Consider the following 19,479-nt stretch of genomic DNA (forward strand, 5'->3'; position numbering starts at 1 on the left):
ATACACGACGGGATACGCGACATAATAACACGTGCCGCGTGGAGTTACAAACTTACAAACGACAAACAACAAACAACAAACGACAAACGACAAACGACAAACAACAAACAACATACACGTGAAACTAATATAAGCGTGTTAAAATATAGTTTAAAAAACTAAAAAAACACGCTTTTAAAGTACATCGAACTAAAAAGTTAAAAATAATTTTTAAAATAATTATGAACAAAAAATACTAGTATTATTGTGATAAAAGCGTGNCGGGAGTGAGTAATTTACGCGCCTGCTGCTTTCCTTGGATGTGGTAGCCGTTTCTCAGACTCCCTCCCCAGAATCGAACCCTGATTTCCCGTTACCCGTAACAACCATGATATTGATAGTAACTACTATCATAACATGAAACTAAAAAGTAAAAAATAAATATAGTTTAAAAAACTAAAAAAACACGCTTTTAAAGTACATCGAACTAAAAAGTTAAAAATAATTTTTAAAATAATTATGAACAAAAAATACTAGTATTATTGTGATAAAAGCGTCGGGCGCTCAATATACGAAAAATATGGCACAAAGCACCCACGCTTTTATCACAATAATACTAGTATTTTTTGTTCATAATTATTTTAAAAATTATTTTTAACTTTTTAGTTCGATGTACTTTAAAAGCGTGTTTTTTTAGTTTTTTAAACTATATTTATTTTTTACTTTTTAGTTTCATGTTATGATAGTAGTTACTATCAATATCATGGTTGTTACGGGTAACGGGAAATCAGGGTTCGATTCTGGGGAGGGAGTCTGAGAAACGGCTACCACATCCAAGGAAAGCAGCAGGCGCGTAAATTACTCACTCCCGGAACGTGGAGGTAGTGACGAAAAATGACGATACGGAAATCATCCCTCGTAATCGGAATGAATACTTTATATCTCTTAATTAGAATAAATCGTGTTAATATATTAATTTTAATAGTAATTAGAATATATATATTTATACAAATAATGCGACTTAACTACGTAAAAGTATCATGCACTAAGTATAGCTGTGTTTTATGGCCGGGCGGGTCGGACTAACGTTATACCCGAGGTATAAACGGCGGTAGGAATATATATATATATACGTAAGGCGCATTAGACGCGGGCGTTATTGGTCAGTCAAAATAAAAATTTGTTTACATATATATAATATTGATGACAAGCACGCGTGTACGGGTACGATAACTAAAAATAAATTTTTATAGGAATAGTGTACCGTCGTATTGTGAGCGAGGCGTGGGGAGGGGTGAATGCGTATAACAGTCTAGTCTAGACAACGGAATATGCGATAACGCGTGGCGTTTGGAGAGTTACAAACTTACAAACAACAAACAACAAACAACAACAAACATACACGTGAAACTAATAAAAGCGTGTTAAAAAGAAATAACATTTGAGACAATACTAGGTTTTTTTATAATGCAAATAAATTATACAATTTGATGAATTAACAAAAAAAGTTGTCCTCAATGATGTAACTACAATGTGGTTATACCAAACCACTTACTATACACAGTAGTCTGTGAATTATTTTTACTAATATAATAATTATGACTAGAATTTATAATTTAAATTAAAGATAATCTGAAATCAAATATATTATTAATGTCCTTATATTGACCTTCCTGTGCTATTCAAGGATTTTTATTTTTTACCTATACTTCAGATAAAAAAGTATAGTCATCTAGAGGTAACAGGTTTTTTAAAAATAGACCCCATAAAATAAATTGAGTTTTGATTTTTATAACTATATACAATTAGAGAGAATCTCCCTTTTCCAAAAAATATGTTGTCGTTACTAATGGCTGTGATGAATTAAAATTTTAATTTGTTTTGAAATTATAACCAATTAAGAAAAATTAAAATAGTCAAACTTTCTTTAAAACAATCTCATCAAAGTTTTTTTATAAAAATGATTCTTATCACAAATGGATTGTCGAACTATGCAACCCAACAAAATCTAGATACTTGAATTAACTGAAAAAAATTTAGTTATACATCCTTTTCTTCCTTCTAAAATAGTATCATCTTCAGTTTTTCAATAAACGATATGGTTGTTTAAGTTGCTTATAAATAAAACAATGATCTAGTTAAAAAAATGACCTATTAATAGCAAAATAATTACCAGAATTTTGTAAATGAATAGCATTTTTATAACAGGCGGGAGTGGAGTTATGCGGTTTATAAATAATTAGAAAAAATTAATATACCTATGCTACATATCCAATATTTTTTATTAAATTGTTACAATCTTCAAAATATTGGTTATCGTAATTTATTTAAATAAATCATATTTATTTAAAAGCCAATTAAATACATATATTTTGATTTAATAAATTAAAGATGGTAAAATTTATCTGGGAAAAGAGGGAATATGTCTATAATTGTTTATCTTAATTTTAATATATAGATACTAATAAATTTAAAAAAGAAAAAATGTATAAATAGAGGGATTGGTTTATCATTAACGACTTGATTGCTTTCGAAATAAATACAATATTGAAAAAGAATTTTTAATTTTTTTTAGTTAAATATTTTTATTTGTTTATGAGCTATTAATTATTATTAATGATCATTTCTCATAACTTATTAGGATTTTAACTTTATTTTTGTAAATAGTGACATACATATTTAATTAGCATATTCAATAAAAAAAGATAATCCTTCATACTCTCTAACCCTCCAATATGCGCCTATATTAAACACATTTCAATTTATTATATAATAAAAATTATTAATATAATTACATTACTCTAATAGAAATTGTAATCGTTTAATAATAATGAAATTCCGGTGTTTTAGAAATGTTAGGGTAATAAATAAATAATAATTGAAATCTTACACTAACTTTTTGTTTTTTTTTTTTTAATAAATAATCTATGAAAAATTAAAAAAAATTGTTTTTTAAGAAATGAAAATGCTTAACTAAAAAATATTATTAAAACATAATCATATATGTTATAAATAAATTAAAAGTATTTAAGTAAAAAGATATTAATAACAATAAAATATTTATATCTAAAATATTTGGTTATTTTAAAAGTATTTGAGCATGGTAGAAAACTCATATAATTTTGCCGAATAAACATATTTTTTTATTTAAAAAATATTCGTTCATACAGGGATATATTCAATTAGCAGAATATAATTTTAATTTTTTGTATATCCTTAAAATAACGAATTCATTAAAATATGAATAACTTAAAATAACTATAAATCATCACTTCTAGTGTACACTAAATAATTCACTCTTTAACTTCTAAAATATTATGATGGATAATTTATTTCCTAAATTATTTAGTTGAACATATTTTAAGATTTATTAATCAATTACTACTCTTTAGGTTCATTCCTTTTGTCTTACAATGATTTCAACTCAACAATGTTTTATTTGTAAAAATTATTGCACTAGTTTATAAATTAAGAAATGATTTAATTATGAAAATGAATGGTGGACTACAATTTTGGTTTCATAACTAGTGTTTCGGAAGTTATAAACATTGTTAAATATAGATAGAGTGCAAGACAAAAGTTATAGTCTAACTTTATTCGTTTATAAGGTATTAGACTTTTCAAATTTTTGAATTAATATACATGTATATTATACGTGATATTAAAAATATAGGTAGCTATTGTATTTATGACTTCGCTATTCGCAGATACGCAGTATTTATTAGTAACTTTGACTTTATCAATAGATATGCTTAAAGTATAGCAGTAAGGCATATTGTTGTGAGTTTATATAGCAATTGATAATGCAGAAAAATTGTATGACTAATAAACAAATATAATTATGTTAAAAATACAAATACCAAATAATATTAAAATAGAAACAGATATAGTTTATTAAAATTTAAATATATCTTATTATTTGAAATAAATAAAGTTTATACTCTAAAAATGTTTAATGAGTGAACTTATAAAGTATTACATAACAACAATTCAAGAATAATATATAATTAGTGGTATCAAAAAAAAAAAAATATTTCAAACTTATTTTCATTTTGTTTGTAATTAAGTGATTTGTAATAAAAAATTACTCTGTATGTAAGTATATATAAATTTTAATAAAAAATAATAGATAACAGTTTTGAATTTATGTCACAATGCTTAAACTAGTTTTTCTTGTTTAAACCTTGGTTATTCTTGTTCAGTTAAAATAAAAAAAAAATGTGTGGTTAGTTACACACGAACATTGATATCAAGAGTTTACATTTTTATTTTATCACTCTTGTTTAAATCAAATGGATAGCAATTCTACCTATAATTTAGCATTAAAAGTGTCAGGAGCTTTTAAATCATTTAAAAAAAATAAAAATGTGATCAATAACTTGCACATGAATGTACCAAAAGGAGTAATGTGAGTGCAATATACTTTTTCTTTAACATTTATACATATTAATATTTAATCAATTTTATTGTATTAAGAAAAAGGGACTTAAACCAAAATAGTTTTTACAAAAGATCAAATTTTAATGTTGAATTAATTTCAGAACTTTCAAATAAAGATATTTTAAAGTTTAATTTTATGACCAGAAGCTAAAAAAAATTGTATTTAAAATATTATGGGAATTTAAATTGAAAAAATCAAACCTTTATCATTGTTTATTCAAAAATAATCTAAATTACATTTTTTAGTTTTGAGTGGATGTACAATTAGAATATGAGATATTAATTGGAGGAATCCAGTACTATATCAGGGTTTTATAAGAAATTATATATACAAGAACGTGGGTGTGAATATCTTGAAATATATTCCTATTTTGATTTTCTCTTGAAGTATAAATCCTAGAAAATTGATTAATAGTTCAATAGAAATAGATATTTTTTGAATCAATACTTAAAATAAATAAAATAATTTGATTAAATTTAGAAAAATATTAATGGTTAAAAGTGAACATTTTTTATCTAAATTATATTTTGCTGCCGCTTTTCTCTAAGCTAGAGAGGGAATTTTTCTTTTTAGGACCTTCTTAGAATCACATTGATTAATAGAAGTACAGAGGAGATTTTTCCAAATTATCTTTCATAGTTAATCTATCACTGAACTTTAAAGTTGATAAAACTTAAATACTCGATTAGATATGAAAATAGGATTGATCAAGTAAAACTTGATTTAAATTTTTAATTTTTCACTCTTTTGTTATAAAATTATAAAATAGTAATTGCGATAAGTAATCAATATTAAAAATATTATTATTTAATGCTAACAATTTAATTGAAATACTTATATTTTTTTAAGGCCTAGATCATTATTTAATATTACCCATCATATTTATCTTAACGTACAATGTTTTTTAATATAGAGTGTTTAGTAAATAAAGAAACGTGTTTCTATCGTTCATATTATTTGTTATATTTTACATGTTTCCTTACTTACTGAACACACTCTATAAAATCTTATTTTAATTTAATCATATTTGAATCTATAATTTGAAAAATATCATTAGCCCCATATTTATTAAATTTAAATGGCTGATCGATAACAACTTTGGACTAATTATTTCAGAAGCTATTAAGATTTTTTACCTAAGCGGGAGGAAAGGTGTGTCTAAGAAATATCTAATAATAAATATTGTCATACCCGTGTTTCACCTCAAATCTATATTTTAAAATTGTAATAAATTCTGAAATAATGGGTCCAAAGTCGTTAACGATTAGTCTTTTCTTAAATTTAATTTATAGAGCGTTCAGTAAGTAAGGGAACGGGTTTATATTGTTCTCAATGTTTGTAACAATTGACCTGATTTCTTACTTAATGAACACCTTATACATGGCTTATGATGTTTCTCAAATGATATATTTAAACATGACTAAACTAAAATAAGATTTTCGAAATATCGAGTAGTAACCAGACCGTTCTGAATCTAAAAATATGGGAAGGTAAAAAATTTAGCACAAGGTTATTTTTATTTATTAAGTGTTAGTTGAAAAATAATTATGTTACTATCATATTATTTGTGAAATAGAATATATGTTAAAATTAATAATTGGAGAATGAAATTTATATAACCATGATTCGTTTTATCATTGTCTTGCTGTATTACATTTTTTAACAAAGGTTTTTATTACAGTATTCGTTGAGTGACCTGTAGTTTTATTATTATTATTATTATATGTATAAATAATAATAAAAATATTTTATTTTTTAAAAATGTTTTACTGTAAAATCATAAAAATATGTATTTAATATCTATTGGTTCTAGATTCATCATATACGTAAAATGTATAAAATAAAAATATTTGTTTACCTGTAATTAAAATAATATTTTCGTATAATTATGATAAAAAATGATTAAAATTAGTGATATTACATTAGCAGGATTTTTCTATTTTTATTTTATAAGCAAATTAAATATACCTGTATATTTAATTTGTTCTCATTGTTACAAACAATGAGAACAATAGAAACCCGTTTCCTGACTTACTGAACACCCTGTATATGTTGCCATTAAAAAAAATAAAGTTGAAAACTTTATAAGGTATAAGAATGAATTAAAAAAGTAGTTAATAACTGAAGGATAAAAAAATATATGAATCTAATTAAATACCAAAAATATATTTCTAAACATAGTTATAATTTAATAATAAATCGAATGGCTAACGTTTAAAAAATCACTTGTAGTATACATGTACAAATGTGACCTATCAAAAATTTTTCCACCTTCTCAGTAACTTCAGTTTACCACTGAAACGTTATATGAGTGTACATAAAAGATAATTATCAATAATTATAATGATAGATTCAAGGATATAAAGAAATCATAATTAAATAACTATGTGTTTATACCAATCATGCATCTGAATTAATCTTGTAAGTTACTTTATTCTGTTTAAATGTTTACATTCAAAATATTTATAACTGACCTACTTTAAAAATAATTTACGTGATTTTTATCTAAACACATTTATGCATAATAATCAAAAAGTAAAAGTAGTAAAATACCAATAATCATAAGATAATAAATAGGCTTTATATAAACATCAAAAATTTTTGTAATAATATTACTTAAAGGTATTGAATTAAAATTATACTCATTATCTCTTAAAATAATTTCTTTAAAGTAAAAACCTTTTAATAAAATTTGTATACCTATTGATATCTTTTTATTTTTGTAACTTAAGGCGTCTGGGTACCGACCACTTTTTAGTCAAAAACAACTCATTTTTGTTCCATCAGTACGACGAAACTACTAATGCGATAAGAATTCTGAAAACATATCTGAATTTAGCATCATGTCACTTAGGTATCGATCAGACCATAATTTTGAAATTTTTATGTTTTTAACTCTTTAGTACAGTTTACATTTTCGAATAATTTTAAAATTTTCAAAATAAATTTTTACGTTGAAGGAATCACAATTTCAAAAAATTACCTATACCTACTTTCAATATCTAAGTGACATGATGCTGAATTCAGATATGTTTTCAGAATTCTTATCGCATCAGTAGTTTCGTCGTATTGATGGAACAAAAACGGGTTGTTTTGTACGCTCAAACTAATGGATTTCAAACAGTAGCTGTTATTAGGACATGCTCGTGCGCGTATGTGCGTTATACGCTTCAGCTATTTTATTGCTCATAGGTTGCATAGGGCAATACCGACTGCCTTAAAATAGTTACAATGCATACTTGATATTATACCTGTATATATGATATTAGATTATTTGCTTTTATCTTATTTGCAAACCTGTCATCATTACATAGTAAGAAACAAATTTTGTTGTTGTATTCCTATATAAGTGTCACTAAAAAAATGGGGAGTCATAAAACAATATCTGGTGAGGTACGAATATATAAAAATAATTTTCATACACTTTCTTAGTTTCGATAGAAAACTGAGAAGGTATTAGTTTTACTAGTATGTGTTTTTTGCTTGTGTCTATCTATATCTGTACCTACTGGACATTTATTGTTCAACGATACGCCAAAAGATCAAAAAATATATCTTGTTGATGTATTCAGCATTATATTTTAATAATTTCTCTTTAAATCTGACACAAAAACGTGTTTTTCTCAGTCTCACACTATGTTATCAAACTAGATCTAACACTAAGTAACTGATGTTATGAATAAAATGAATTTTAAATTACATACAATAAAAAAAAGGAAATCATTTTTTTAAAAAAAGGTGGTCAGATTTGAGTGATAATGAGATATAACTTATATTTAATATAATACGAAGTGCTTAGAATTCATGAGATATAAGTGACATTTCAAAAAAAAAAATTATTTTGGTACACCATCAGACTGAAAATTAATAGTTCTTATTAGTAGAAAAAATTTCTAAATAAAAAACACATTATTGTAAAATCAAGATACCACTTCAGCTACACATGAAAATTAAAAAATAAATACAATATACATTATTTTGGTAGAATGTTTCCAATTCTCAAACTAACATTTTACTTGACATACCTCAAACAAGTAACGAGGAGAATTTAATAAATGAGTGAGTAATTTTTTAAGAAGGGCAAGGTTAAAATATAATTTATTAGAAACATTTTTTTTTTCTTTAGAAAAATTGGAGATGATAGTTTTTATGATTTTTTACCATTGTCACCCAGTGCATAAACTCTTGATACTTGTAAAAAAATTTCTTCAGAAGTTAACCAATTATTCAAAAAGAGTTAGTTTATTTTTTATAGTATTATTTTACAATGAAATTAATACACATATTTAACTATTTTAGGTATAATTTAAACAGTCGTAGAATAATAAATATTGAATATTTTTTTAATAGTTCGAAATCAATTAAACACGAGTTATTTGCTTGTAATTTTTCAAATCATGTATTTAAAACTGAAGTTCAAAGGGGTTTTTTTTCAGAATTTCACTTTGAATGTAATTTTTTGCAAAAAAAAAGAAATTATTTATTCAGAGGATCCCAAATTAAATTATTCTCATAGTATAAATACTGCAGTTGTTACTGCTACTTTGAATACTAGTCAGGGGTTTACAAATTTAGAACAGTTTTCTGCTGTACTAAATATGCCATGTATGAGTAATAAGACGTATCAAAAATATCATGATTATAATTAGTGATGGGCATAATCGAGATATCTCGATTATTGAAATCATATCTATTATATAATCGAGATATTCTGATTTTTTTAATAAATAATATTAGAATAATATTGATTATTCTATAATCGAGTGATTATTTCTAATGATTTCTCGTTTATTATAAAAACAATGATTTCTTGATCTTGAAATGTATATAATCGAATAAAAGTTATTTCGAATGATGTCCATGAAACGATGAAACGAGAGAATACTATTTTTAAGTTTTTATTTAGCATAAATTATAGTCGAATTATTATTAAATTGTTGACTTCGAGTCTTATTTTCAACTCGTTCAATCGCTACTCATGGCAACACCTTATCTGTCACATTTTTGGGAAGTATGTGACGATTAGAACAAAGTTTTGTCCTGAACTGGCTAAACTACTGAGTTCTGATTCTCTCACTAGTTGTGAATTTATGAAAAATCAATTAGGTGTGGAATCAGGTGTTTTAATTATGATGGTCAAGCAGGCTATTGCTACCTTATCTTATGTTTTTATTTTTAAATTTGTTATCGGTTTTTTTAAAATATAGGTAATAATTGTTAAATAAAAAAAATAACAACTTGTCTTTTATTTAAAGCACTTATTAATAATGCATTATTAATATATTATTGTTATTATTATTCCTAAATTATAGTTTAATATATTAATTATAAATAAACACCAACAAATAAAAAAAGCAAAATTAAATTAATAATTATTTACTATAGGTATATTTATTCATATTTCGAATAATTTTTCGATTCTCTCGATAAATAATAATAGTTGATTATTCTTATCATACGAGCAGACGATTTTAACTTCGAGTGATTTTTCGAGAGATTCACTCGATTATGAAAATGTCTCGATTACTAATCATTCGATTATCGAAATCATTCGATTATGTCCATCACTAATTATATTGCTAAGCAAACTGAAAAAACTGCATGGGATTCGATAGAGTTAGCGGGGAAAGAAGAAACTAGGTTTGCTATTGAAAATGGATAAGTGAATGATAAAGGACTTCCCATAAGAACAGGCTTATAAACTTAAATATTTTAGTATGTAAATAATGTAATTTTGTAAATTGAATTCTTATAATTAAAATTAGTTTTTTTATAGTTTTATAACTTCAAAATAATCGATGTGGATCTCATATGATTTAACTTGTTTTCTGTAAATATTTAGTTTTTCTTAATCGTCGAAAATAAATAGTTTAATTATTTTTATAATCAATAAAATGTGTGAAATCATGACACGTCTATTAGTATTTACAGAGAGGCTGGTGTTAAACTATAGTTTTTATACTACATAAAATAAACGTGTGTCGTTATCAACATAATCGTATTGAATCAAAAAGTAAGGCAGGTACACAACCGGTTTTGTTATCGACTATAACACGACGAAAATACTCCCAATAATGGACACTCACACTAATAATCATTTATTTCTCACACAACGACACTGCGTAACATGTAAAATCGCAAAATTGCCTATATTCGACCCCTGAAAAAAGGTCTGTACCCAGACGGCTTAATCATAGTTTCTGATAGAAATAAAAAATCAAATTAGTTAGGAAGAATAAACATAATCGCAACATTCATTCCTCATTGAAAGGAAAATGATTTGCATAATTTATCAATTACATTAAATTTAATAAAATACAATTTGATTTAATAAATTGTTAATGAATAAGATTTATATGATATAAAGAACAATTGTTTTGTTGCTGTCTACGATAAATAAATAAATATTTTTCTTCAAAAACATATTTCTGATTTTTGTTAGTTACACATAAATCTCTATTTGTTAGCTTATAAATATTTTTAAGTCTACTCCTTGATCCTTGAAAGATAATTAAATAATTTGCATATAAAATATTGAAACTGATTAAACGACTGGTTTTTTTCTAAATTAATAATAATTAAAAAAAATTTTTTTTGAATAATCTAGTATTATTTTTTTTTCAATTTATAAATAGTTGAATATTTTTGTGTTCTAACCCTCATTCCTTGTAAGTCTATTTAACTTAAATAGCCTTAACTTAAATAACATTAAATATTACTATTTAAAAAAATAAAGTAGCTACCATTACTAGGGATGGTATTAAAAAAATATTAAGCAACTTAAAAATCGAATAAAAACACTACTAAAAGTAAAAAAATTGTCAAACAAATTATCATTTTATAAGAAGTCTAATAGTCAACGATAAATCAATCCCTCTGTATAGTAAATACAACATAGTACATAGAAAACATTTACTATAAAATTATTATTAAAATTCAAATTCATAAATTAAAAAATCACTTGTATTCTGTATAAATTAATATTTTGATTAAAATTTCCAGCTATGGACTTCTGGGTCCAAGTGGCTGTGGAAAAACTACTTTATTAAGTTCAATAGTAGGTACACAATCACTTGATTCAGGAAATATAATTTTAGAAACTGACTCCATTGCGGATATCGGATTTATGCCTCAAGTAATAAACACTATAATGTGTAAATAGTATAATATCTAATTATTACTTTAATTTATAATTAGGAATTATGTTTGGATCAATATCTTTCTGTACGCGATACACTTAAATATTATGGGACCTTGTATAATATGAAAAAAGAAGAAATTAAAAAAAGAATTGAGGAACTCTGCGACATTCTTGATATAGATTTTGTTAATTCATTCATTAAACATTTAAGGTGCATAGTTTATATATATATATATATACATATACAGGGTGATTTTTTTATCATAACCCACTCAATTACTTGCAGAATAATAATAATTTAAACATTTTTTTTTTTTTATTATCTTTAGTTACACATTATTCTTGAATTTTTAACTATGTAATACTTTTTAAGTTCATCCCTTATGCCTTGGAGGGGGGTCAACTTTGTTTTTTTAAATGGTAACACATATTTTTAATTTAATAAAATGTTTGAGTTTTTAATTTAATAGTAAATGGCATTTGAATTTTTAATATAACTTAATTCGTTTATTAGATATAATCATTTAAAGTTTCAAATTTTTGAATTAATATACAGGTATAATACACAAGGGATTACAAATATAGGTAGCTAATTGGTTTTTTATAACATCGATATTAGCAGGTACACAGCATTGTTATTATCAATTGTAGTAAGGCACATTGTTATGAGTTTATAAATACACTAACTGACAATACAGAAAGTATATCTATTGATAATCATAATTGATAATAAACAATCCGTGACTGAGACAGCAATGTCATAAAAATCCAATTAGCTACCTGTATTTACAATCCCATGTGTATTATACATGTATATTAACTCAAAATTTTGAAACTTTAAATGTTTATATCTAATAAGCTAATAAAGTTATATTAAAAATTCAAATGCCATTTACTATTAAATTAAAAACTCAAACATTTTATTAAATTAAAAATATGTGTTACCATTTAAAAAAACAAAGTTGACCCCCCTCCAAGGCATAAGGGATGAACTTAAAAAGTATTACATAGTTAAAAATTCAAGAATAATGTGTAACTAAAGATAATAAAAAAAAAAAATGTTTAAATTATTATTATTCTGCAAGTAATTGAGTGGGTTATGATAAAAAAATCACCTGTATATATATATATATTTATTTATTTATATATTTATATACAGAATATTCCACCATTTTCTGACATCTTTAATAACTTTTGATACAGTACATATTTTAAATTACTTACAGTGGGTCAAAAAAGTCTCCGTACACTAATGTCAAATTTTTTCAACAACATAAAATAGCGACTCGAAAGTTGAATAACGCCATATTTGTAACACACATTTATTCATAAACATATAAATATTTGTTAAAAAAAAATTGAAGCATATATATTAATTAGTTTACTTTATACATACATATATATAAACAATTTTAGAAAAATAATAGCAAAAAAGTGTCCGTATAAATTAACATTAATATTTTTAACTTAATTAATTATAATAATAATCATCATTAATGATCAGTTGGCTCTCCTTTAGCCCTAAGAACTTCATTCATACGTTTTCTATTGATTCTAATAATTTTGATGTAACAGTTGAGTTAATACTGTTCCATACTTCAAGAATTGCTGTTTTCAATTGTTCTTTGTTTCGAGTTTGATCATTTTTTAGACGTCTACCTATTTTATCCCATAAATGTTCTATAGGATTCATGTCTGGTGATTGCGGAGGTGTGTTAAGTTGCTTTGGTACTCGGTATAACAAACATTCTTTAACTTTTTTCGCGGTATGTTTTAGGTCGTTATCTTGTTGAAAAATGAACGAATTGCCAATTTTTAGTTTTTAAACACTTGCATGTAAATTATTTCTCAAAATGTTTAAATAAACATGTTGATCCATTATACCATCGATAAATACTAAATTACCAACACCTGCAGCGCTCATACAGCCTCGAACTAATACATTACCATCCCCATGTTTTACCGTCGGGCACAAATTTTTACAATCTATTTGCTTGTTAGGTTTTCTCCACACCATACAGGGTGATTTTTTTATCATAACCCACTCAATTACTTGCAGAATAATAATAATTTAAACATTTTTTTTTTTTTATTATCTTTAGTTACACATTATTCTTGAATTTTTAACTATGTAATACTTTTTAAGTTCATCCCTTATGCCTTGGAGGGGGGTCAACTTTGTTTTTTTAAATGGTAACACATATTTTTAATTTAATAAAATGTTTGAGTTTTTAATTTAATAGTAAATGGAATTTGAATTTTTAATATAACTTAATTCGTTTATTAGATATAATCATTTAAAGTTTCAAATTTTTGAATTAATATACAGGTATAATACACAAGGGATTACAAATACAGGTAGCTAATTGGTTTTTTATGATATTGCTATCACAGTCACGGATTGTTTATTATCAATTATGACTATCAATAGATATACTTTTTGTATTGTCAGTTAGTGTATTTATAAACTCACAACAATGTACCTTACTATCATTGATAATAACAATGCTGTGTACCTGCTAATATCGATGTCATAAAAAACCAATTAGCTACCTGTATTTGTAATCCCTTGTGTATTATACCTATATATTAACTCAAAAATTTGAAACTTTAAATGTTTATATCTAATAAACAAATTAAGTTTTATTAAAAATTCAAATGCCATTTACTATTGAATTAAAAACTCAAACATTTTATTAAATTAAAAATACGTGTTACCATTTAAAAAAACAAAGTTGACACCCTTACCAGGCATAAGGGATGAACTTAAAAAGTATTACATAGTTAATAATTCAAGAATAATGTGTAACTAAAGATAGTAATAAAAAAAAAATTTTTAATTATTATTATTCTGTAAGTAATTGAGTGGGTTATGATAAAAAAATCACCCTGTATATCGCCCATCTAAACCAAAAATATTAAACTTGCTTTCATCGCTAAATAATACAGATATCCAAAAATCATTTCCCTTGTTTATGCGTGCCTTTGTAAAATCTAAACGTTTTTTTTTATTTAATTTACTGATAAAAGGTTTTTTCCTAGCTACACAACCTTTATATCCTGCGTTTCTAATGACATTACTAATTGTCTGAGGTACAACTCTTACATTATAGTCATTATCAATCATACCAGCAAGTTTTGGTGCACTTGTTTTTAGTTCCGTCTCAACTGTTCGTAGTATAGCTCTCCTGTTATGAGATTTTAATCTTTGTGGACGACCACTACGTTTTCGATCTTCGAAAGAACCAGTTTCATTATATCGGTTTATTATAAATTGTACAGTCGAATGTGATTTATTAATTGTTTGTGCAATTATTCTAAGAGAATTACCATCTTTAATTACTAATTTGCGAATTGCAATAGGTATCTCCATTGTTCAATGTGTATAAACTGATAAAACGCGCTAAGCATTTGACTACCGCCCTTAATGGCTATAGAAACAATAATGACATGCCTGCAGATATGTGGTACTTCATACGTATAAGTCTATATGGGTTCTCCCATTATAATCCTATTTTTATCTGTAATTCATAGACATCTGTAAATGTACGGTGATTTTTTTTGCTCATATTTTCCTAAAATTGTTTATTTGTATTATGTAAACAAATTAGTATATATACTTCATCTTTCTAAAAACCAATATTAATATGTTTCTGAGTATGTGTATTATAAATATGAAGTTATTTAATTTTTGAGTCGCTATTTTATGTTGTTGAAAAAATTTGACATTAGTGTACGGAGACTTTTTTGACCCACTGTATTTTGTAAATATTTTTTAAAGTTTTGGACTACATTAAAAGCATATTCACTAATACTCTTATAAGAAAAACAATTTTATTTTTATTTTTATTCTTATTAGAGACAAATAATAAAAAATATTCTTTTAACATAGTCTAAAACTTTAAAAATTATTTAAAAAATAAATAACACAAAATATTTGCAGGATCAAAAGTTATAAATGATGTCAGAATATGATGAAACAACTCGTATATATTATATAGAAAATAAAATGTACTAATTCGTTCAAAGAAGTGTAACTGTAGCTAATAACTGAAAAATATAATAAGCGACGTATAGAAGTAACCTATAAGTCAAGAATTTACTATGTAATTATGAAATATAACTGTTAAGATACAAAATTTAACGAACTTAATCATGTATAATATACATTGTATATGAACTTTGAATTATTATCAAAAGATAATACTAACTTATATTTATTCTAACATCTTGCAATTAACTTTAATGTATATATTTATCGTGTTGGCTTACCAAAATTGTCTAAATTAAATATTATTAAAATATTTAGTAAAGTGTAAATAAATTATTTCTTAAGTAATATAATATTTTATTATAGTGGTGGACAATCTAGAAGAGTTTCAATAGCAGTTAGTTTACTTCATGATCCAAATATCATTATCTTAGATGAACCCACTGTTGGACTGGATCCAATTTTAAGTAAAAAGTATATTTTAATGAAAAATATAAATTAGTTTAAAAAAAAAATACCAGTGAAACAATTTTATTTTTTAAAGAATATGGGATTATTTTGCTGAAATCGTTGAGCAGAAAAATAAAACAATTATAATTACTACACATTACATTCAGGAAGCCTCTCAAGCAGATTTAGTAAGAAATTTGTTGATTTAATAATACTTCACAAGAAACGGTGAAAAAAATTTTGAGGGTTTATTATTAAATTTTATTACCTAGAAGACGATTGATGTTTATTACATTTTCATAATTAAAGAGATATTGAACAGATTTATTTATTTATCACGAAACTTTAAATTAATTAAATTTATTAATTAATTAATTGTAAAATATATATATATTGATGATTTAAACTTAGATGCGAATTGATCGTATTTTGTCGTCATGGTGAAAACAGACATCAAAGTTAATAAAAAATTACGATTTTATTTTTTAAAAAAAATAAACACATCGTGGTAAAATTAATACCTTCTCAGCTTCGCATCGAAGCTAAAAAAAACACACATCATAGTATAACCAATACCTTCTCAGCTTCGCATTGAAGCTAAATGTATATTAATAGTATTGAATATTAAACAGTATTAAATACTAAATAATTGTATTTAAAATACTACTCAGATACTTTTCTTTAAATGTATTTAAAAATACTATTCAATACCAATGAAAGTATTTGAATACTTTTATTCAAATAGATTTACTCAAATGCTTTACGCCTTTGCTAGCACCTTACTTATCATAATTAATTTTTTAGCTTCGATGCGAAGCTGAGAAGGTATTAATTTTACTATGATGTGTTTTTTTTTTTTTTTATTTTTTTTGTGTCTGTTACCACTTTTTTACAGCTCTCACCGAACGGATTTCTTTCAATGATACGTCAAAAGATCACATATCGTATCTAGTCGAATACATTACCCTCAAAAATTGAAAAAAATTCACTCGTTCCCCGTAAATGGGGGACACCTCCAAAAAAATGACAAATTTAAAAATCGCTAATCTTTTCAATTTTTTTAATTTTTTTTACTAAAAACTGTCGTAACTTTTTCAAAAATGAACATATCAATATAATTCTTTTTTTTATAGATGCATAATGTCTTTACCTATCATTTGATATATTTTTTTTGTAAATTTGACCCTTAACCTGCCCACAAGGGGGGATTTAAAATGACAACTTTTTCACAAAAAACTAACTTTGTCAACTTAACTTTTGAAAATGTTCCGGAAGGTCTGACACTTTTATATATATCTTAAATTAATGCTAATGTAATGTACTTTAATTTAAAAAAAAAAAAATTTCACATCTGGACTTGTCTTCACGCCGAAAATGACTACTTAATGCTATTTTCGTGTGAAAATCCTCTTTTTTATTTTTTATATTATATTTAACTTTATTATGCACAATTTTTTTATGAGAAATAATATTTTTTAATAATCCTTTTTTCATTCGACATACTTTATCTTAATCGAGATATTAATAAGGAACCAGCAGAGCATAGATAAGATTTATATAATATAATCAATAACAACGTTTGGACCGAATTTTGGAGGTTATTAACCCTTAAGCAGGCGCGTACCTATTTTTAACGTTCATAGTCGCGTGGGGGTTTATTAGACCCCATTTCTAAAAAAGTATAAAATATGTATAAAAAAGTTCATTTTTTTTTAATTCAAAGACATTATTTGTTACCATATGATATATAAATATGGATAACAACTAAAAAATTAAAATTAAAAAATAAATAAACGACAAAATTATGTGCAATACTAAAAATTATATTACGAAAAAAAAAAAAAAAACTTAATTTTCAACATTTCATTAAAAAATCTTGGTTTGTAAAAAAATTATTTTAACTGCAAAATCTTATTTTGAAGTCGGTAAATAAAAGCTTTTACTATTAGAAAATGTATATTTATTAATTTTTCTTGTATTTTTTTGAACTCAAACATGGCTTATATTTACTAGTTTTATGTGTATTTACATTTACATAATCATTAATATTACAATACAATTTAATTACACCGGCACACAGTTGTCTGTACTTTTGACCGGACCTACCTACAGACATGTATTTTGACCCGCTGAATCCGAATTTAAAGTCCGTTTGGCCCCGTCACCCTTCAGATTTGAGTAAAATGCAAAAAACCAAAAAATAGGCAAAAAATTGCGAAAAACTGCAGTCACAGCGATGAAAAAAATTTTGTGGACCTTGATCAAGTATGATTTTTATGTATTTCAATTTACTGAAACTGAATCTGAACGTTAATTAGCCCGTTGAGTCGTCAACATTTGAAAAATAGTAAAACAACCCAAAAATTGCAATAAATCATAAAAAATCGTTTTTGATCAAAACTATGTCAAAAGCATTTTGCAAAATTATTTTCTTAATTGAATCATTATTGTATGAACACAGCGCCCGGTGGTATTCACGCGGGTTCGTTAACGTTCATGGTTTTATTTTGTCTTAAGTCTTTAGCTATGACGAGGATAAGGAATAAGGTGAATGGACTGTATGTTTGAATGTAGAATGAATTTTACAAAATATAATTATAACAATTAAATGTATTGTACAAGAAATATAAAGTCTTATATACACCAATGTGGATGGTGGCGACACTTAATACTAATGCCACTAAGGCGATGAAATAAACAAATAATAAATTATACAAGTGAATCTTCTAAAGATAGATAAACAAGCATTATACTTATCGGCTACATGAATCGGCTGATGATAATGTTGAATATTGAAAGGATCAATTGAAGTCCAAAGGAAGTTGCTGACCAATGTGTACAATATGCTGTGAACGGTATTGTGATGTATCTCAGAAAATATATAGACCCAACGGCGATAAACTGAGCGCTTAGGTACGACAATCACAAAGGTGATATTTTCTTTTACAATAAAAACGAATACAAAACTACTGGCTCGTAAACGCCATAGAGCTTATAGCAGAAGAAGCGTTAAGATGGCGGCGACAATGCTGACATAGAGAGAAGACCGACAACACCTCGATGTAACACAACGATAACATGGATAATCAACAACACATTTTCTTGACAGCATATTCGACCGATGTGTATCCAACAATTATCATTTAAATAATCAAGTTAATTACATAAAATGCTGTTTGAAAAATAAATTAAATATTTTAAAAGGTATAAGGGATAAATAAAAAAAATCCAGCATAGTGGGGTTGCGGCATAGTGGAGACGTTGCATAGTTGGGTCCAGTATAGATTTAATCTGATAGTGATTTTTAAATTTGTAATTTTTTTGGAGATTTCCCCCATTTACGGGGAACGGGGGAATTTTTTTCAATTTTTAAGGGTAATGTCTTCGACTAGATACGATTTGTGATCTTTTGACGTATCGTTGAAAGAAATCCGTTCGGTGAGAGCTGTAAAAAAGTGGTAACAGTCACAAAAAAAA

At 25.2% G+C, this 19,479-nt stretch overlaps 1 protein-coding gene and 1 long non-coding RNA gene across 4 annotated transcripts in view; one reads left to right on the forward strand and one right to left on the reverse strand.

The window, feature by feature from the left end:
• LOC126910513 (uncharacterized) overlaps positions 1 to 1,415 on the reverse strand; it is a 39,652-nt gene extending 38,237 nt beyond the window's left edge. The window contains exon 1 of the long non-coding RNA XR_007705267.1: positions 1,074 to 1,415. This is a non-coding gene — a long non-coding RNA (uncharacterized LOC126910513). The remainder of the gene's footprint in view (positions 1 to 1,073) is intronic.
• A 2,782-nt stretch (positions 1,416 to 4,197) lies between these two features.
• Positions 4,198 to 19,479, forward strand: part of LOC126910453 (ABC transporter G family member 23-like) — a 33,017-nt gene continuing 17,735 nt past the window's right edge. For 2 of the 3 annotated variants that reach the window (XR_007705248.1, XM_050693037.1), the window contains exons 1-5: positions 4,198 to 4,387; positions 11,423 to 11,555; positions 11,618 to 11,772; positions 15,919 to 16,026; positions 16,097 to 16,190. Coding sequence is in view for 2 of the 3 variants with exons in the window: in XM_050693037.1 (XP_050548994.1) it covers positions 4,272 to 4,387; positions 11,423 to 11,555; positions 11,618 to 11,772; positions 15,919 to 16,026; positions 16,097 to 16,190 (606 nt within the window). In the remaining variant the exon portion in view is untranslated. The remainder of the gene's footprint in view (positions 4,388 to 11,422; positions 11,556 to 11,617; positions 11,773 to 15,918; positions 16,027 to 16,096; positions 16,191 to 19,479) is intronic. The other variant, XM_050693038.1, reaches the window with a different exon arrangement.

Source organism: Daktulosphaira vitifoliae, unplaced genomic scaffold (assembly GCF_025091365.1).
Source record: "Daktulosphaira vitifoliae isolate Bord-2020 unplaced genomic scaffold, ASM2509136v1 Scaffold_1, whole genome shotgun sequence".
Taxonomy (NCBI): Eukaryota; Metazoa; Arthropoda; class Insecta; order Hemiptera; family Phylloxeridae; genus Daktulosphaira; species Daktulosphaira vitifoliae.